This window comes from Empidonax traillii, unplaced genomic scaffold (assembly GCF_003031625.1).
Source record: "Empidonax traillii isolate 1590-97213 ecotype Southwest subspecies unplaced genomic scaffold, ASM303162v1 scaffold1540:size127936, whole genome shotgun sequence".
NCBI classification, from domain to species: Eukaryota; Metazoa; Chordata; class Aves; order Passeriformes; family Tyrannidae; genus Empidonax; species Empidonax traillii.
Window position 1 is genome coordinate 33870 of NW_020956733.1, and position 18740 is coordinate 52609.

Here is an 18740-nt window from a genome sequence, read left to right on the forward strand (position 1 = left end):
CAGGAGCAGCTGAGGGAGCTGGGGGGGCTCAGCCTGGAGAAAAGGAGGCTCAGGGGGGACCTTCTGGCTCTGCAATCCCTGACAGGAGGGGGGAGCCGGGGGGGGTCGGGCTCTGCTCCCAGGGAACAGGGACAGGAGGAGAGGGAACGGCCTCAGGCTGTGCCAGGGGATGCTCAGGTTGGACATCAGGAGGAATTTCTGCCTGGAAAGGGTTGGAAAACATTGGAAGAGGCTGCCCAGGGCAGGGGTGGGGTCCCCATCCCTGGAGGGATTTCCAAGTCCTGTGGATGTGGCACTTGGGGATATGGTCAGTGGTGGCCTTGGCAGTGTTGGGGGACCAGTTGGACTTGGTGATCTTGGAGGGCTTTTCCAACCTCCACAATTCCCTGATTCCCTGATTCTGTGCCGCAGAGCAGAACAAAGTGACCTCCCCCCGTCTGTGTCTGATTTCAGCTTCCCCCCATCCAAGGTGGAGGCGTTCGAGCAGTTCAAGCAGGGGGCTGGCAGGGAGATCAACCACATCTTCAGGGACAACAAGAACATCCTCCTGGCCAGGCAGAGGAGCAGCAATTCCGTGGCACGGAGGATCAACGAGGTCAGGCGGGAGATGGAGGGAGTCAGGGAGGCCCTGCAGGGGAAGAAGCAGAAGCGGTGGCAGGAGGGTGAGTCCCTGTGGCCAACAGGGATGTGGCAGAGGGAGGGAGCTCTTGGCTTCGAGGAGTTTTGGGTGGTGAGACCACTAACCCAGCACTGCTGGTTGCCAGGACAGCGGGACAGGCTGGGCTGTCACCTGAGTCCTCCACACTTCACTGAGCTGAGCTGAGCTCCTCAGGCTTTACCCCTGGGATATTGGAAAGGAATTCCTGGCTGGGAGGGTGGGCAGGCCCTGGCATAGGTTGGGCAGAGAAGCTGTGGCTGCCCCTGGATCCCTGGAAGTGTCCAAGGCCAGGTTGGAGCAGCCTGGGCTGGTGGGAGGTGTCTCTGCCCGTAGCAGGGGTGGGACAGGATGAGCTCTGAGTTCCCTTCCATCCCAAAGCATTCCATGATTCTCAGCAGTGCTGGTTTAACTGTCCCAAAGCACTGACCAGGATTTAGCCTTTGAATCCTTTCCCACGGCTTCCCTGGGATTTTTCCCGTGGGATCCAAGTGAGCCCCTCCTCCAGGCTGTGCCCCCTGCAGAGCCCTGTCCCTCCCCTCCCCCCTCACCAGGGACATCCCTCTCCTTCTCTCCCCTCAGGGGAATACACCGACGAGAAGGGCCAGGTCATCATCGATGAGAAGGAGTTCTCCCTCATCCTGAGGCTGAAGGAGCTGAAGGAAGAGCACAGGGCTGGTTATGCTGAGCTGCAGGACCTCAAGGCAGAGATCCAGTACTGCCAGGAGCTGGTGGATAAGTGCAGGAGAAGGCTCGTCTTGGGTATGGATCAGCAGGCTCAGCGGCCTCAGGGTACACCAGACTGGAGCATTCACAAGCATCACCCAATCCCAGAATGGTTTGAGTGGGAAGGGACCTTAAGGATCATCCCATTCCACCCTCTGCCATGGGCAGGAACACCTTCCACTATCCCAGGTTGCTCCAACCTGGCCTTGGACACTTCCAGGGATCCAGGGGCAGCCACAGCTTCTCTGGGAAATCCATTCCAGCCCCTCCCCACCCTCCCAGCCAAGAATTACTTCCCCATATCCCATCTCTCCCTGCCCTCTGGCAGTGGGAAGCCATTCCCCCTTATCCTGGCACTCCAGGCAGTTCCCATCCTCTTCCTTTTCCCTGTTCCCTTCCAGACCAGATTTTATTGCTTGTTAAGTGGCTCTTTCCTCTGACCTGGCACTGAATTCCTGCAGCTTCTCTCTCCCAAATAATGACACTCTGCTACTTGGTCACTCCAGTAGGTGCAACCCTGGGACAAAGATTTCCACAAGGAATTTACCAGCAGTGCTCCCACTGCTGCCCCTGGACCTCCTCCCTGGTTTTCTGTCCCAGAGGTGGTGGTCAAGGAGTTGTCCTGGGACAGGGCTCTGGCTCCACATTCCAGGTGAATCCTCTTCCCCCTGGGAGCTCCAGGTCCCAGAGCTGCAGCCTTGGCAGGGAGCAGAGCTTGGTCACTCCTCTGCCCGGGGTGATCCCTGCGAATTCCTGGTGTGTTCCACGTGGGAATCTGTGCATTCACTCCCCCTGCTGTATCCCTGGATTTGTACAAATGCCAGAGTCCCAAACATTTGGATGTCGTGCACATGGCAACACTCGATTTCTACAAACATGCCAGGGCACAGCTTGGATCCATCAGGGCATCCCACGCTGCAGGAGATGCCAGGGATTGTGCCAGGGATGGACAGGGCCAAATCCTAACGGAGCCACTGCTTCCCGTTGGATCATCCGGGTTTGGCACTTTTGGGCGTTCCAGATGTTTATTCAAATATCCAAAACCCTCCCTATCGGCAGTGCAGTGCCTGGGAAATGCCCGGGATTAATAAGGACAGAATTCCCACCTGCTGTCTGTTGTCACGGGCTATTATGGGATGGCACATGGCTGTGCTTGAGCGGGTGGGATTGAAACCCGAGCCCCAGCCGTGCTGACCATTCCAAAGGAATGATCCCCATCCATCCATGGGCTGCAGGAGTGGTGCCATCTCGTGGCCAGGGAATGTCCCCAGGAGCAGCCACCACCTCCAGCACAGCCCCCAGCGCCCTTAAAGCAACTTTTCACAGAGTTTCAACTCAAGACCTTGGAATTCTGAGCTCCCCTCCGAGGGTTTAAGAGCACCGAGATCCCTCCTGATCCACAGGCAGGGAGAACCATCCCCCTGCCGTCCCTCGGGTCGTTACAGCCTGTTAATGCCCCCCTGTGCCTTGCAGAGTTTGAGATCTGGTACAACGAGTCCTTCCTCATCCCTGAAGATTTGCGGGAAGCTCTGAGGCCCGGGGGGAGCATCCGGCCTGGAATGATTCCCATCAACAGGGTCATGTGCCTGGTGAGTTGGCTCTGCTCGTCCTCCTTGGTGGGTGATGAGGGAACCAGGAGGAGGAGGAGGAGGAAGGGGAGGCACAGGGGGACTGTCTGTCTGGAGCCACATCCATTTACAGGCTAAAACAGGACAGTGACTGAGGGACCTGGGAATGTGGAGTGTCAGGAATCGGGCAAAGTGCCCGGAGCTGGAGGGTGCTCGGGAGCCTGGTTTCCAGCTTGGTTTCCAGCCTGAGGGATCCAATCCTTGCAGCCAGACTATTGTGTTCCCTTTTGTGGGGACTGGGACTTGGCGAGTTCTCTGCCAGGAACCACCACTTTGGGTGCCAGGCCTTTTCCTGATCCTGAAAAAGCACATTCCTGTAAAATTCTCATTTCCCAAAATTCCTGCATCCCCCCCAGCGTGGGCAGCAGGGCAGGGGGGGATTGTGCCCCTCTGCCCCCTCAGGTGAGACCCCCCTGCAGAGCTGCCCCAGCCCTGGGAACAGCAGCAGGAGAACGTGGAGCTGCTGCAGAGAGTCCAGGGAATGGCTTCCCACTGCCAGAGGGCAGGGATAGATGGGATATTGGGAAGGGATTCCTGGCTGGGAGGGTGGGCAGGCCCTGGCACAGGTTGCCCAGAGAAGCTGTGACTGCTCCATCCCTGGAAGTGCCAAATCCAGCATGAAAACATGAAATACAGGCTGGTGTCTTTAAAATGGTCCTTCATTCAAGCCATGTGTGCTCACACCTTCCTGATTTTCCCTGGAGCAGCCCAGGATGGACATCAGCTGGGAGCTGGACCGTGCTGAGCTTGGCCATCCAGCCCCAACCCTTGTCTTAAAGTCCTGCCCAGATCTGCCCTTCTAAGGTGAAGGAATGGGAACCTCTCACTCCCAAGGCTTTGGAGATGTGGCTGAACTGAATGGGACCAGTTGACTCGTGTCTCCAGGTGTGTTTTTCACATGGGATGGGGTCTGCTTTTCCCTGCAGGATGAAGATGAGCAGGACAGGTTTGAGCGGATGCAGGAGACCAACCTGCCGGACTGCCCAGGATCCACCCCCTTCTACAGGGCCAAGATGAAGATTGAGCAGCAGGTAACCCCAGCTGGGGCCTCAGGGATCATCCCCTTCCACCCCCTGCCACAGATGGGATATTGGAAAGGAATTCTTGGCTGGGAGGGTGGGCAGGCCCTGGCACAGGTTGCCCAGAGAAGCTGTGGCTGCCTCTGGATCCCTGGAAGTGTCCAAGGCCAGGTTGGAGCACCCTGGGCTGGTGGGAGGTGTCCCTGCCCATGGCAGGGGGTTGGAATGAGATGATCCTTAAGGTCCCTTCCCACCCAAACTGTTCTGGATTCCATGAAAACATTTCAAAACCAGCTTTTCAGTGCTCAGGAGGATTTCCCAGGATTTGTCGTGCCCTCCTTGGAGCCTGCTGGGATCTACCACCAGCAGAGCAATGCTGGTGTGACGGGGACTTTTCCAGCTTTTTCCCAGCACCCCCTGGAAAGGCTGGGAAGGTGTTTGGTTTTATTTTTCAGGTCAAAAGCTTTTAGAGGTGAGAACTGTGCTGTGCAATCCGAGCTGATCCCTTTGTGTTCCCTGTTCCCAGCACACCTTTGACAGGACCACGCTGGCCCTGCAGCAGATGCGCAGGAGAGCTGGGATCCTCAGGGCTGCTGGGAAGAACAAACCCCTCTCCTTCCTGCACAGCGCGTAGCAGGCGGGGCTCAGCCTGGATCCCAGCATTCCCTGAGGAATGCCAGCTCCCAGAGTGCCTCGTGCTCGTGTCCACCATCGATTTGTAAGAATAAACACTGGGAAGATCGAAGCATCCAACCTTTGTGCAGGTTGGGACGGTCACTGGGGATCGATCCCGCTGTTTGCACAGGACACGAGCCAGGGAGTTCAAACACCACTGGTTTTCCTGAGCCTCTGGACAACCCAGGCTGCTCCCACCTCCCTCTTTCCTGGTGCTGGAGCCACTGGTCTCCTGGCTCGTTCCTGTTGGAGCAACAAGTCTTTGCTGGTTGGATCTGCCTGGAGAAGGGAATGAAACAACAAAGGTTAATTTATGGGTAATCATGGAATGGTTTGGATTGGAAAAGCCCTCCAAGATTGAGTCCAACTGTTCTCCCAGCACTGCCAAGGCCACCACTGACCATGTCCCCAAGTGCCACATCCACAGGGCTTGGAAATCCCTCCAGAGATGGGGACTGCACCCCTGCCCTGGGCAGCTGTGCCAGGGCTGGGCAGCCCTTCCCAGATTTTCCTGATATCCAACCTAAACCTCTCCTTGAGGCTGTTCCCTCTCCTCCTGTCCCTGTTCCCTGGGAGCAGAGCCCGACCTCCCCAGCTGAAACCTCTTTCCTGGGAATTACAGGGAGCCAGAAGGTCCCCCCTGAGCCTCCTTTTCTCCAGGCTGAGCCCCCCCAGCTCCCTCCAAATTATTTGGGAAGTTGGAAGTATGTTGGAGCTTCCTTCTATTCCCATAACAGCACCTACTTCCCAGAAGGGCGTCAGAGAACAGCCCAGAAATCAACTTTCCTTTGGAATTATCTATTTCCAAAGGCTCATAAAGCTGCTGGAAATTCAACCCAGGCTGGATTTCCCAAGAAAACACTTCCACACACTTGGAGCTAAGCCTTTCCTTTGTCCATGCACCCTCCCCTGCTTCCCACCCCATCCCCGTGGGTCCCTGCTGCCCGTGCTGTGCTCCCAAATCTGGGACAATCCCGAAAAAATCTCGATATTGGAAGCTGCAAATGTGGTTTGGAGGCTCCTGTGAGAGTGGGAAGGTCCTACTGCATCCCAAAAGCAGGTGGGTCTCCCGGGCTGAGCTCCCTGGAGGAGCTTTCCCAGGGTTTGGGAAGCGGGGAAATGACCTGTGAAAGGAAAAGAGGGTTTTTAGGGATTTTTGGGGTGTTTCTCTCTGATCATCCCAGGGATTTCCCCCGGCCTGGGGGCAGGAACAGCCCTGGGAACACGGTGTGGTGGTATCCAGGCTGTGATCCCAGGGTGTGATCCTGGGGGTGCCCGTGATCCTGGAGGAGATCCCAGGCTGCCAGTGATCCCTGTCTTCTGGGAATTCCAGGGCTGTTGGTGTCCTGTGGCGCCAGTGTCTGGGGGTGTGGGTGATCCCGGGAATGATCCCAGGGGTGTGGGTGATCCCAGGAGTGCTGGTACTGGACTGGGGATGATCCTGGTGTGCCAGTGTCCCAGGGTATGGGAGATGCCAGGGAAGCAGATGATCCCAGATTCCTGGGATGCTGGTGTTCCGTGGGCGATCCAGGGGCCTGGGGATCCCTGGGCTGATCCTGGCAATCCCAAAGGTGACACCAGTGAGATCCTGGTGTGGTCCTGGGGAGATCTCAGTGATCCTGGGGGTGATCCCAGGGTGATGCTGAGGAGATCCCAGGAAGATCCTGGTGGTTCCATGAGTGATCCAGGTGTAGCCCTGGTGATCCCAGCAGTCCTGCAGCTCATCCGGGTGTGATCCTGGTGATCTCCCATCTGATCCTGAAGATCCCAGAAGGAGATCCTGGGGATCCAGTGGCAGGTTGTGGCTCCACTGATCCTGGGGGTGATCCCTGTATGATCCCAGTGATCCTGGGGAGATTTTGACAATCCTGTGGCTGATCCTGCTGTGGTCCAGTTGCCTGTTGTGGTCTTGGTGATCCTGGGGGTGATCCAGGTGTGATCCCGAGGGGATCCTGGTGGTTCAGTGGCTGACCCCAAGGAGATCCCAGCGGTCCTGCTGCTGATCCTGGTGTAGGGATCCTGATACGCCCTGAGAAAATCCCGGGGGTGCTGCAGCTGATCCCAGCAATTCCACGGCTGATCCCGATGCGATGTTGGTGACACTGTGGCTGATTCTGGTGTGACCCCGGTAATCCCGGGGGTGATCCCGGGGGTGATCCCAATATGGTTCTGAAAACATCCTGGTCCCGGTGTGTGTCCCGGTGTATCCCACTGTGTCCCGGTGTGTGTCCCGGTGTATCCCGGTGTGTATCCCGGTGTGTATCCCGGTGTGTCCCGGTCCCAGTGTGCGTCCCAGTCCCGGTGCGTGTCCCGGTCCCGATGTATCCCGGTGTGTGTCCCGGTACCGATGTATCCCGTTGTATCCCGGTGTGTCCCGGTGCCGGTGTATCCCGTTGTATCCCGGTGTGTCCCGGAGCGTGTCCCGGAGCGCGGCGGCCGCAGCGGAGCGGCGGGAGGAGGAGCCGCGGCCGGGGCGGATCGCGGCGGGGCCGGGCCGGGCTGGGCGCGGGTGGCGGGGGGGCCCCGCCGGACCATGTGAGGAGCCCCGACGGGGCGAGCGGGGCCTCCCCGGCCAGGGGGCACTTGCGGAGCCCCGCGCCCGCCCACCCACCATGGGGGATTTCTACGACCCGGAGCACCCCACGCCGGAGTAAGCGCGGGCCCTGCGCGGCCTCGGGCCCGCCGGCGCCGGGCAGCGCCGGCCGCGGGCAGCCGGGACGCTGCCCCTTCCCACTCCCCTTCCCGACCCCTTCCCCCTTCCCTCTCCTGCACCCCTTCCCTTCCCCTTCCCCGCTCCCCGTCCCCTTCCCTCCGCTCTCCCTCCGGCCCGGGGTAGGCCGCACATCCCCGGCCTTGCGTGATGGCCGCGGCCGGGGCGGGCGCGGGGCGGGCGGGCAGCGCGGGGCGGGAGCGGCCGCGCCGGGGCCGGCGGAGGGGGTGGTGGTGGTGGGGGAGCCGTGTCCTCTCGTTCCTTGTGTCCCTCCTTTCCCGGTGTCTCCCCTTTCCCTGTGTCCCCCTTTTCCCTGCCCCGGTGCCTGTCCCTGTCCCGTCCCTGCCCGGGGGAGCGCGGGGGGAGCCGGGCGGAGCGTGCGGACGTGTCCCGGCCTCCCCGCGGGGCCATTTTTCACCACCACCTTTATTATTGTTGTTATTATTATTAACGTTATTTTTTCCTGCTTAGCGAGCCCCGTCTTGATTTTACGCCTTGAATCCTGCCCGGCCCCGGGCGGCCCCTGCCCTGACCCCATTTTCTGCCAGGAGGAAGGAGCCAGAGAAGGGGGAGCAGTTTAATGGCCGGGAACTCTGGTCCTCCTCTGGATGGGGAATTTCTCCAACCCACCCCCTTTATCCCGCCCGGGCCTCCGGCTTTATCGCCTCTCCTGAGCAAAGTCACTCCTTCCCCGCTGGATTTCTCGCCTCCCCCCCCTCCTTTTCCTGCCGGTTCTCAACGCTATTTTTACATTTTTAGACTTCCTTGGCGAAGGACTCGGGGGCTCTGTAAACTCTGCCGGCTCTGGAGCAGACACCTGGCACGGAGCACCCCCTGTGCGGTGGCGGGATTGCGGGAAAAGCTAAAAATAGTGGGGTTTTTGAGCAAGGACAACGGAGCAAACCTTTCCTGAGCGGGTTCTGGCCGTGCCCACCTGGAGCAGCTGAGGAACAGCTTCCCCTTGTTCCAGTGAAACGCTGCCGGTGGCTGAGCCGTCTGAAATGAGTGGGGAATGCAGGATTGGATTCAGGATCCAGGTTGTGTTTTGCTCCTGGGGCAGGAGAACCTGGAGTAAAGCCTGATTTACTTCAGCTTATCCCTGGGGGGGAGTGACTGTCCCCTTCCTGAGGGACCCTCTGGGTCCAAAGGACTCTCCAGTCGATCCCAGAAGTTGTATCCCAATTTAGGAATCTCACCTTTGCAGTTTGGAGTGCTGGGAGGGATCTTGGCACCGCAGGCTGTGTCAGCATGTGAGATTTGGGATCCAAAAGCATCGGGTTTGTTGTCTGAAGGTGTCCAGTGGCGCCAAGCTGGGCTGCTGGAAGGAGCTGGAGCGGATTCCCTGACAGCTCCCTACGGAATTACTGATTAATTGTCCTGATTTGGGGGTTTCCTTGAGGCGTCAGTTCCATCCTGGGGCTCGGGGAGTTCCCAGGCGTGTCCTGGTGTTTTTAGGAGTTGTGTTTCCGTGTCCCTGCCGTGAATCCCGGTGTTCCCGGCGTGTCTGTGCCGCCTTCCTTACGGCTGTGTCTTGGTTTGGGGGTGCTCTTCCCAGCACCGCAGCTTTGCCCTGGGGAGGAAGATTATTTGGGATTATCAGGTCGTTAGAAATGTCCCAGGATGTGTTGGGTGTTTGGGAAGAGTGGAGTTAGAGCCAAGCTCCGGTGGCTGTGGGATGTGCTGCCAGAGACTGTGGCTGTCCCTATCCCGTTCCTGCTGGATGAGGAGGGATGTGCTTGGTTTGGTTTTTTGGGATGAGTTGCTGTTGTGGCTCGGAGTGTTGGAATTGTGCTGCTGGGAGAGTGTTGGGCAGAGCCTGGTGGTGAGAATGGAGCCTGGGAAATCATTGGGCTCAGCCTCATTTTCCTGGGAATTATTCCTGGGGTTTGGAGGGACCTTCAGGATCATCCAGTCCCACTCCCTGCCACGGGCAGGGACACCTCCTACCATCCCAGGATGCTCCAAGCCCCATCCAGCCTGGCCTTGGACCCTTCCAGGGATGCTACTGAGCTGGATTCCGCGCTGGCCGGAGCAGGTGGATGTCGTCCATTCCAATGGCTTTTCCTGGAGTTTTCCTGTTGGGAAAGAAACTCTGTCCAGCTTTTCCCTGATCGGTCGCTCTCCGTGTCCGTTGTCAGCCAGAGCTCGGATTCCTGAGAACTGCAGCTTCCAGCAGAACCTCCAATTTGGGATAACCCCATTCCCAGAGCTCGGAGCCACCACCACACTGCACTTGGAGCTTCTCCTTGGAGCTGCCTGATGCTGGCCTGGACCTGCTCAGAATTCCAGACTGGTTTGGGCTGGAAGAGACCTTAAATCCCACCCAGTGCCACCCTCTGCCGTGGGCAGGGACACCTTCCACTAGCCCAGCTTGCTCCAACCTGGCCTTGGACACTTCCAGGGCTGGGGCAGCCATGGTTTCTCCAGGAATCCTTGTTTTTGATGGATATTTGATGGATGTTTCTCAGTGCTGTTGCTTCCTTGAAGAAGATTCCGTGATCGTCCCCATCCGCTGCATCCCGAGCGTTGGAGGAACCTCTGGGACAAGTTGACGTGTTGGTGATGGCATCTCATGGAGTCGAGAGCTCCAAGGATTTATTTCCCTCATGTCCTTGTGTTCTGATGGAAAATGGAGACCTTCCCAGTGGGAATTCAGCTCTGTCCCGGGTGGAGATGGTTTTCCAGCCATCCCACCAGTGATGCCGGTGGGGTTTGGTGTGTCCGAGGGTGGTTTGGAGGGGTTGGGATTCAGGATCGGAGCGTTGGAATTCTCCACTGGTTTTGTTAAGGTGACCTGAGATGGATTCAGCCAGCCTGGAATTCCAGGTTTTTGGCTGTGGCTGTTCCTAAGGATTTTTGCTGTTCTTTGGAGCTGTGGAGGCTCCGGGGCTGTTCCGTGTCGGCGTCACTTTGGGACTTGGTGGTTTTTCCTTCCCGTGGGAATCTGGGTTGTATTTGCTGCTTTTCCCTAAGGAAAACCATCCAGGAGGTTGATTCCCTCGGCTCAAGCTCCTGGAAAATGTGCTGTGGTTAAAGACCCAAACCAGGTCCATGGGTGTGTCCCAATCCACCTGGGAGATGCTGATGGGAGGGAAGGGCTGCATTTTCCACCTGCATTTCCCTTGGAATGCTCCTCCCCTTTATTCGTGATGGTCCCACGGGACGTGAAAGGGAGAAGGGAAAGGACTTGGCTCTCGCTGGATCCAAGGGATTTCCAGCTCTGTGTTCCCACTTTAGTGTGTCTGAAAAGCTGGATTATTGAAGGATAACTCTCCTTATACGTTTGAGTTTGGGAGCCTGAGTGGGGAATTTGGGAACCTGGCCCGGGACACTTCCAGGGATGGGGCAGCTGCAGCTTCTCTGGGAACCCTGTGCCCGGATCTGCTGCTGGAATTCTGATTGGAATGTGTTTGGGTGGATATTTGGAAGGGAAGAGAGGATTTATAAACACCTGGCCATTGTTCCTTCCAGAACTTCAGGACTCCTTGAGGAAAAGTCCTGAGGATGTCCCAGTGTGGCTCTGGTTGTTGGAATGTTGGTTGATTCAAGGAAAAAGATTTTCTTCTTTTCCCATTTTTTTGGAGGGTAAACTTCCCTAAAATTGTTCCGTCCCTGCAGCTGCATCTCAGCTTTTTGGGATCCATCCCAGAGACTGCAATTCCTGGGAGATCCCAGGGGGAATGTTCTGGATCAGGACCTAAAATTCAGGAGAATGTGAGCCAGGAGTCAACACTGGATCCATGATTTTAATGTGAGAGGAATCCGTTGTGCTGGAGCCTGGGGAATCTTCCACCTGGATCCCTATTTTCCAGTGGATTCCCACTGTCTTTCCCCCCATTGCTCCCAAGATTTTCCAGCTTTCCCAGGATCTCTTTGTAATTCCGTGGTTTCCTTCCTGAAATGCACCAGCAGCTGGAAATCCAAAATGTGTCATTCCCAGGGGATTTTTTTTTCCAGCCTTTTGCATGGAAATGCAACAGGAAAGACTCCAGAGCCCGGTGCTTGGGGTTTCCCTGCACAACCCATTCCCAGGTTGGAATTTTAGTGCCAATTCCAGGTGTAAAGGAGCAGGAAGGGGCTTTATTTTCTTTCCTGGGATGGAGAGCAATTCCCAAGATATTCCCATTCCCACCTTAACCTGCCAGGTGGAATTGTAGGAGACTTGGAATGTGATTTCAGGGCTGGGAAGCGTCTTCCTGTTAAATTTGGGATGAGTTTGGGAGGGGAGAGTGGGATACTTTAGCTTTGATATGGGGAATTCTGGGAATATTGGGAATTAAGGAGTGGCCTGGTGAAAAATACATGGAAATTCCATGGTTTTGGCTCAATGTGAAGCTTGTGGGACACATCTTTGGGAATTTGGGGATGGAGGGGGCAGGATTGCTCCTTCCAGCTTCATTTCTGGCAGTGAAGGAATATTGGGAATGGGTTCTGTGTGTCTGACGTGGCTCCAGCAAGCCCCGGAACACAGAGAATTCCTTGTTTTCCAGGCAAAAACAATTTCCTTGTTTTCCAGAATTCCTTTTTGAGAATTAGAGGGTGACCTGGGGAAAAACGGATGAAAATTCCATATTTTAGCTTCAGCGTGCAGCTTGTAGGACACATCTTTGGGAATTTGGGGATGGAGGGGACAGGATTGCTCCTTCCAGCTCCTCTCTTGGGGAGAGGGAGAGGTCGGGAATGGCTTCCACATTTCCCACTCCCCCCAAACCAGAGGAAATTCCTGGTTTTCCAGGCCCTTTGGGAGACAAAGCTGCAGGGCCAGGGGGTGATGATAAACTCAGGGCTGGAATTTGCTGCCCCAGGGAACACCCTGGGGATGGGATACCTGGAGGAGGGGTGGAAATTCCAGCTTTTACCTGGACCAGGAGGACAGGGGGTGGGATAAGATGTGCTGGGGGTCCTTCCCAAGTCCCTCCCTCTGGAGGGAGGGGCGTGGCTTTGCTGCTCCTCCAGGGTTTTTCCCCCTGGTTTTTAGCACAAAGCCCAAATTCCCCGGGAATTGGCTCAGCCCAGGTGGGGCCTCAACACTTCCAGGTGCTGGGAATGCGTTGGGAATGAAGGCCCATCCTGGTCACTGGTAACAGCAACTGTAAGTACATGGAATTTGCCTGATTCCTGTTGTTATTATTGTTCTAAAATTCCTCAAGTTTTCAGTTCCTTGGCTCCTCCTGGAATCCTTTTCCTGGTCCCAAGCGTATTTTAACTTAAATTGAGCAATTTAAAAAGAGCAACTTAAAGAAAAAAAAAAACAACCCAACAACAAAAACAAACAAACAAACAAAAACAAACAAAACAAACAAACAAACCCCAAAACTTTAAAAAGCAACTTAAAGGGAGGAACTTTCCTGGGATTCGTGGGAAAGGATTTGGGAAAAACTTAAAATATGGATTTTTTTTTTTTTCCCCCTGCTTTTCCCCATTAATTCCCACTAATTTTTTGTCCTTAAAGTGGCTTTTGCTGGAAGGAGGAATGTTCAGCTGTGGTTGGATTGTGGTGCTGCCTCTGGAGGGGGTCACAGCAAAGTGTCCATGGGCTGGAAAAGATGGAGAGGAATAAAATTGGGATGATGAGGGGAGGTAAAAAATGTTGGGAATGGGGATAAGCAGCTGGGGGGAGGTGCTGAGGGTGGAATTGAGAATGAACTTTAAGCCAGGCCTAACCCTGGGTTTTAGGATTTCATTGGATCAGGGCAGGAAAGGTCAGTTTAACGTTCCCTTTTTCCTTGGATGGCTCTTTGTTCCTGCTGGGGGCAAAGGAAGGGATTTGGGGCAGGGATTACCTGGGAAGTGATCCCATTTCCATCACGCTGATGGGAAGTTGTTGACTCCAAAAGCTGCTGCTGGAATGTCCTTCCCTGCTCCCAGAGGAGGGGGAGGTTTTCCAGGGAATGGTGCAGAGCCAGGAGCTGTGCTTTGGAGTTCAGGCCTGGATTTGTTCCCTCTGTTTCTGAAACCACCCCTTTCCCATATCCATCCTCATCCTCATCCTTTCCCTCCCTGTGGCAGGTGAATCCCTTTCCCAGCTTCCCTGGGAATTCCTGATTGCTTCCATCTTTCATTCCTTCCTCAGACATTCCCTGGGTCTGAGCAAAAAGGAACAGCAGGATTTGGGGGGAGTTTGGGAGTTCCCAGAGATTTTGGGGAAGGAGCAGGAAACCGGATATTTTCTTCTTAACTGGATCTTTTTCCTGGAGAATTCCCAAGGGGCTGGAATTCTGACACATAAAGAATGAAATCAATAAATGAGGTCACTCCTTGTTTTTATAAATGAAAGGATAAATCCTGATTTTCCACAGATTCAGCTCCTCCTTTCCCTGGAATGTCCAATCCTCCCTTTTTTCCTTCATATTCCAGCAGGGGACAAATGGTGCCACTTCCCCTGCTCCAAACTTCCAGCTCCAAAACCTCAGGGAAAATGTTGTCTAAAGCAGGAAGTGGGCATTTTGGGAAGCAGGATTTCAGGGATGTGCTGCAGGAAAAGGCACCTTGACCTCATTTTCCGGAGAGCTCGGCTGGAATTCCAGCTTCCATTTAAATAAGAGATTTTATAGGGATTTCCCCCCTTCCCTGTGTGTCCTTTTGCCTTTCCTCTCTCCATGTTTTTTTTTTTTTGGGGGGGAAGCAGCAGGATTTCCTGTGAACTTCCCAGCTTTTCTTCTGGTTGTTCATTATCCATGTGCAGTGCAGGATTTCTGGGAGCAGGGACACTTTGGGATGTTAAATCCCAGTGCTCTGCAGAGATTCCCTGGCAGTTCATCACAATATTCCACCATTCCCAAGGACAACTGCGCTTCTTTCCTTACTTTTTATCCTCCATTTGGGATTACTGAGCCCAGCGGGTGATGGATCTTCAGACCTGGGAGGGTTTTAGGAAATCCTTCAGTTCAGAGGGTGGGAATTGAGGGGAAAATTCCTTTGGGGCTTCAGGATCTTCTTGGGATTCCAAATTTCCACCTTCTGGTTTCCTTCTCCCTGGTGTGGATGAAGGCGGTCCATGGAATTCCATCTGCATCCCGAAATATTTTTGGCTCACCCAGCCTGAGCAAAACAGGTTAAATTCCAACTTCCTAAGCTGGAAGTTGGGATTTAAGTGCTGAGGTTTTTGCATTTTGTGCCCTTTTTTTTTTTTTTCAGGCAGCAAAGGGCTTTCAGATGGGTCCCTGTGAATTCCTGAGCTGAATTCCTGCTGGGAATGGGCCTTTTCAGCCTCCCAGGGCTGTTAGTGGGCAGATAGGGAGATAAGAAAAGCTTCAGGCTTCCAGATTTTCCTCTTTTAAGGAGGAGAAGAGTTAAAAAACTGGGATATAAGGGAGGTGAGGCTCTTAAAGTTTTGACTTTTAGCCTTTGGAATCCTGATTTGGAATTTTTTTAGCTCTTTAGCATAAGGAAAACTTGGATGAAATTCATATTATTGGGTGGGATACATCTTAAAAATGGGGATTTAAGCTCCCAGGAAATGCTGGAGCTGCTGAACTTTGGAATTAAAATAGATCCTTCATTTTTATTAACATTCCCACGGCAAAACTGGGATGTTTCCAGGAGTGGAAATATATAATAACTAACTAAATAAATAAAATAAAACCATAAATATAGTAGGATAAACAATAAAAATAATAAATATGGTAAGATAAAATTTATAATAAGTAAGTAAATATAACAAACCATGAGTTTTCATCCCAGATTTTTCTGTACCTGCACAGAACAAGGTGCTGCCACTGGGATTGTTCCCAACCTCTGGAGCTGGGAAACTGCTGGAAAACATCTGGGATGGATCCCCAGCTCATGTTCCATGTCTCCTGCCCAAGCTCCTGGATTTAATTACCTGTTTCCCAATAGTCACCTACTGAAATCTGTATTTTTATGCATAAATAGTAATTTTTTTAAAGGGCAATATTTCCTTTTGGGGAGTAATTTTTGGGAATAATTTTTTACCAATTTTAAGAGTGATCATTTGATTAATGATAATAATTTTTAATAGTAGTTAAAATGCAATTATTGTCATCTGCTGGTTGTAATCCTGGGCTGCACCTGGTTATGGAAGTCTTAGAAGTCTTCATGGAATTGTTTAGGTTGGAAAAGATCCCTAAATCACCCATGTGGGGTTTTGACTCCACTAAACCCCAAAACTGAACCCCCAAAATCCGGGACCGTCGAGAGCAACAGATTCCTGGAAGTCTAAAATTCCACCTGCTGGGATTCTCAAGTGGAAACCTCCTTGTAGGTGTTCATTCCAAGTCCAGGAGCTGCCCTTGGAGGGCTCCTGAGCTCCTGCCCGGGCTGGATTGGGAATTCCAGGCTTGGCTGGGCCCATGGAATCTCGTGTGCTCTGGGGCTGGAATGTGGCTCCTCTTTCCTCCCTGCAATAATTTACAGCCTTTTAATCAGCTTTGGCAGTTGGGTGGGAGCCTTGGACAGTATTCCTGTGGGGGTTGGTTTTTCCAGGATTATTCCCGGTGGATGGTTTAAATGGGACGAGCTGGTTCTTGCGCCTTCACCGCCTTCGGGTTGCTTGGAATCCGAAAACTTTGGCTTTTTCTTCTGGAAATCGATATTTCTGGATCACTTGGTGCCTGAAAGGAAATCTGGGAATGTTTTCTGCAGGAAACTTGTGTTGGTGACACCGAATTGTGGCCCAAAAGTGACGCAATGGAGCAAAATTCTGATGAAATGGAGCAAAATTCTGATGAAATGGAGCAAAATTCTGATGAAATGGAGCAAAATTCTGATGAAATGGAGCAAAATTCCAACTCTAAGCTGTGTTTGGAGCTGGCGAGGGATTTGGGGATCTCTGGTAGATCCCTGACAGACAGAGATGGGTGAACTGTCTGTGTCTGGGTTGTGGTGTCCTGGCATGACCAGAAAACTCCTGGAATCTCTCCCAGGAACTGAGCAAAGCAGGGACAGAGTCGCTGTGTTCTTCCTTCTCCTTCCTTGCGTGGAGCAGAGGACTTGGGAATTCTGGAAAGCTGGGCTGTCCCGTTGGTTGGGGTGCAGAGAACGGTCCTAATTATTGCAGTGATGAGCTTTGAGCTGCCCAAAGACTTGGCATGAATTGATTAATGGGCTTGATTGCTTGATTAACGAAGCGTAATCATCGGGGCAAATATCCAGGCTGCGCATCCGCAAGACCTTCCGGAGCATCTTTCATTCCTCTTTAATCCTTTCAGTTCTTAAGGAAAATATTAAAATCCCAGGAACCCCAAATGCAGCTGCTCCAGTCTGGTTGTTGAGGTGTTTCATGCCCTCAGTTCCTCTCCAGTGTGTTGGAATAACCGCTGGAATATCCTTCGGGAGACACTGCGAGCCGAGGGTTCGCTCCGCAAAGGTTTGCTCTGTCCAGATCCACCTGGAATTTTCCAGGGTGGAATTTTTGAGCCCCCCCCACTCCCCGTGCTCCTCTGCAGAGGTGGATCTGGGTGTGTGGGAGGGCCGGGGTGGGTTGGGGGTGTCGGTGACCCTTCATGTCCCATCCCAGCCCCGGGGCCGAACGTTCCAGTCCGTGTTTGTCCCGGTGTTTATTCCTGATTTCCTGTTTCTTTTCCATGTTCCCTCGGCTCGCTGACAACAGAGAAGAAGAAAATGAGGTGAGTGGTAACACTGGAGCCCGGCCTGGGGCTGCTTTGGCCAAGGGATTCCAGGAGTTGGGAGCGACCGAGGGGCCGGATAGAGCAAAGGGATGTTTTTCTGGGGATTCCTCTGGTTAAATTTGGGAATAAGGGAAATATTTCCTTTTGGGAAATATTTTTCTATAATTTTGATAGTATTTTTAACTTCAGTAACTAGAGGTATTGATACCAGTGAATAATAATAATAATAATAATAATAATAATAATACATTAAATAATTTAATTTTTAATAATTTAAAATACTAATTTGGGGGAGTAAGGGAAAAATTTGGGAATAAGGGAACTATTTCCATTGGGGAATAATTTTTGGCAATAATTTAAAAATTTTAATAATACTGCATTTTAATTTTTTATTATTACTATTATTATTAATATTACAAATAATAATTTTTAGGAGTAAGGAAAACTTTGGGAATGATTTTTTAAAAATATAATCTTTAATTTTAATAACTATAATATATTAGAATTAGTTAAAACTGCTTTGTTATCATTATTATTATTATTATATTTTAAGTTTAATTTTTAATAATTTTAAATCATTTTGAATACTACTTTTGGGGAATAAGGGAAAAATTTGGGAAGCAGGGAAATATTTCCTTTCTGGGAATATTTTCAGGAATTTTTAAATTGTAAGAATAATAAATATTAATATTGTTGTGAGACAGTCGGGGTGGGAGGATCCCGTTTCATGCCCTTCCAGCCCTGGAAATTGTTTAAAATCATCCCTGAAATATCCCCACACAAATAACACCCATTTTCATGGAATGCTTTGGATTTGTCCTCCCGCTTTTCCCACACTGAGTTCATTTGCTGCCGGAATTCCAGGGGGATGTTGGGTTGGGTCATGTGGAGACCACGACAAGGTTTTCACACTTCAAATCAACCCCAGTGTGTCCAAAAAGAGGATTTTTTTTTTAATCTATGATGTCCCAGGGTGCAAAAAACTCGGGATTTCCAGTCCACCACCATCTTATTTAATGATTGACTCCGGTGCCTTGAGCCTGGAAAACCCTGGATTGTTTTCCAGGAGTTAAAGGATAACAAAGCACTTAATGATTCACAGTGGGAAGCTGCTGCTGCTGCTGCCAAAAATGTGGCCATGGCAAAGTTCTGGGAGCAAAACCTGTCTTGGAATGGCTCTGATGTGACTCTTTCCATTGGAATTACGCTTCCCACACAACATGGAATTACAGGATTCCCAGAGAAGCTGTGGCTCCCCCTGCATCCCTGGAAGTGTCCAAGGCCAGGTTGGAGCAACCTGGGATAATGGAAGGTGTCCCTGCCCACGACAGGGGGGTGGAATCAGATGATCCTTAAGGTCCTTTCCAACTCACACCATTCTGGAATTCCATAAAATTCAAATTTATGGGGATAAACCCTGTTGACAGAGACACCTTTTACCAACAGTGCCACTCCATTCCCCTTCAGGAAGCTCATTCCTGGGACACAGAGGAACCTTAAGCTTTAAAATAGGTGGAGAAACCCCCAAATGGGTAAATAAATGGTGCTTTATGCTCTGAACATTCCCAGTTTTGGGATTGCTAAGTGCTGAGGGAGATCCTGGCAGGATCCAGCCCGGAACTCCCAGTGGGAAGGATGTGGAGTGTGTTCCAGTTGGTTGCTTGCAGGTGAAGGAGTCATCGCAGTACCGGATCCTACTGGGAATTCTTGGGGGTTTAATTAATGCTGGTCTGTGGC

The 18740-nt window shown here is 52.5% G+C and overlaps 2 protein-coding genes across 5 annotated transcripts in view; both read left to right on the forward strand.

Moving 5' to 3' along the window:
- KIF9 (kinesin family member 9) overlaps positions 1–4770 on the forward strand; it is a 21109-nt gene extending 16339 nt beyond the window's left edge. Inside the window, exons 17-21 of the mRNA XM_027907761.1 lie at positions 305–662; positions 1238–1414; positions 2852–2970; positions 3936–4040; positions 4555–4770. Coding sequence (XP_027763562.1) covers positions 305–662; positions 1238–1414; positions 2852–2970; positions 3936–4040; positions 4555–4662 — 867 coding nt within the window. The 3' untranslated portion in view covers positions 4663–4770. The remainder of the gene's footprint in view (positions 1–304; positions 663–1237; positions 1415–2851; positions 2971–3935; positions 4041–4554) is intronic.
- A 2448-nt stretch (positions 4771–7218) lies between these two features.
- The window catches only part of SETD2 (SET domain containing 2, histone lysine methyltransferase), a 65232-nt gene continuing 53710 nt past the window's right edge, over positions 7219–18740 (forward strand). For all 4 annotated transcript variants that reach the window (XR_003573920.1, XM_027907766.1, XM_027907764.1 and 1 more), the window contains exons 1-2: positions 7219–7353; positions 16985–17000. Coding sequence is in view for 3 of the 4 variants with exons in the window: in XM_027907766.1 (XP_027763567.1) it covers positions 7316–7353; positions 16985–17000 (54 nt within the window). In the remaining variant the exon portion in view is untranslated. The remainder of the gene's footprint in view (positions 7354–16984; positions 17001–18740) is intronic.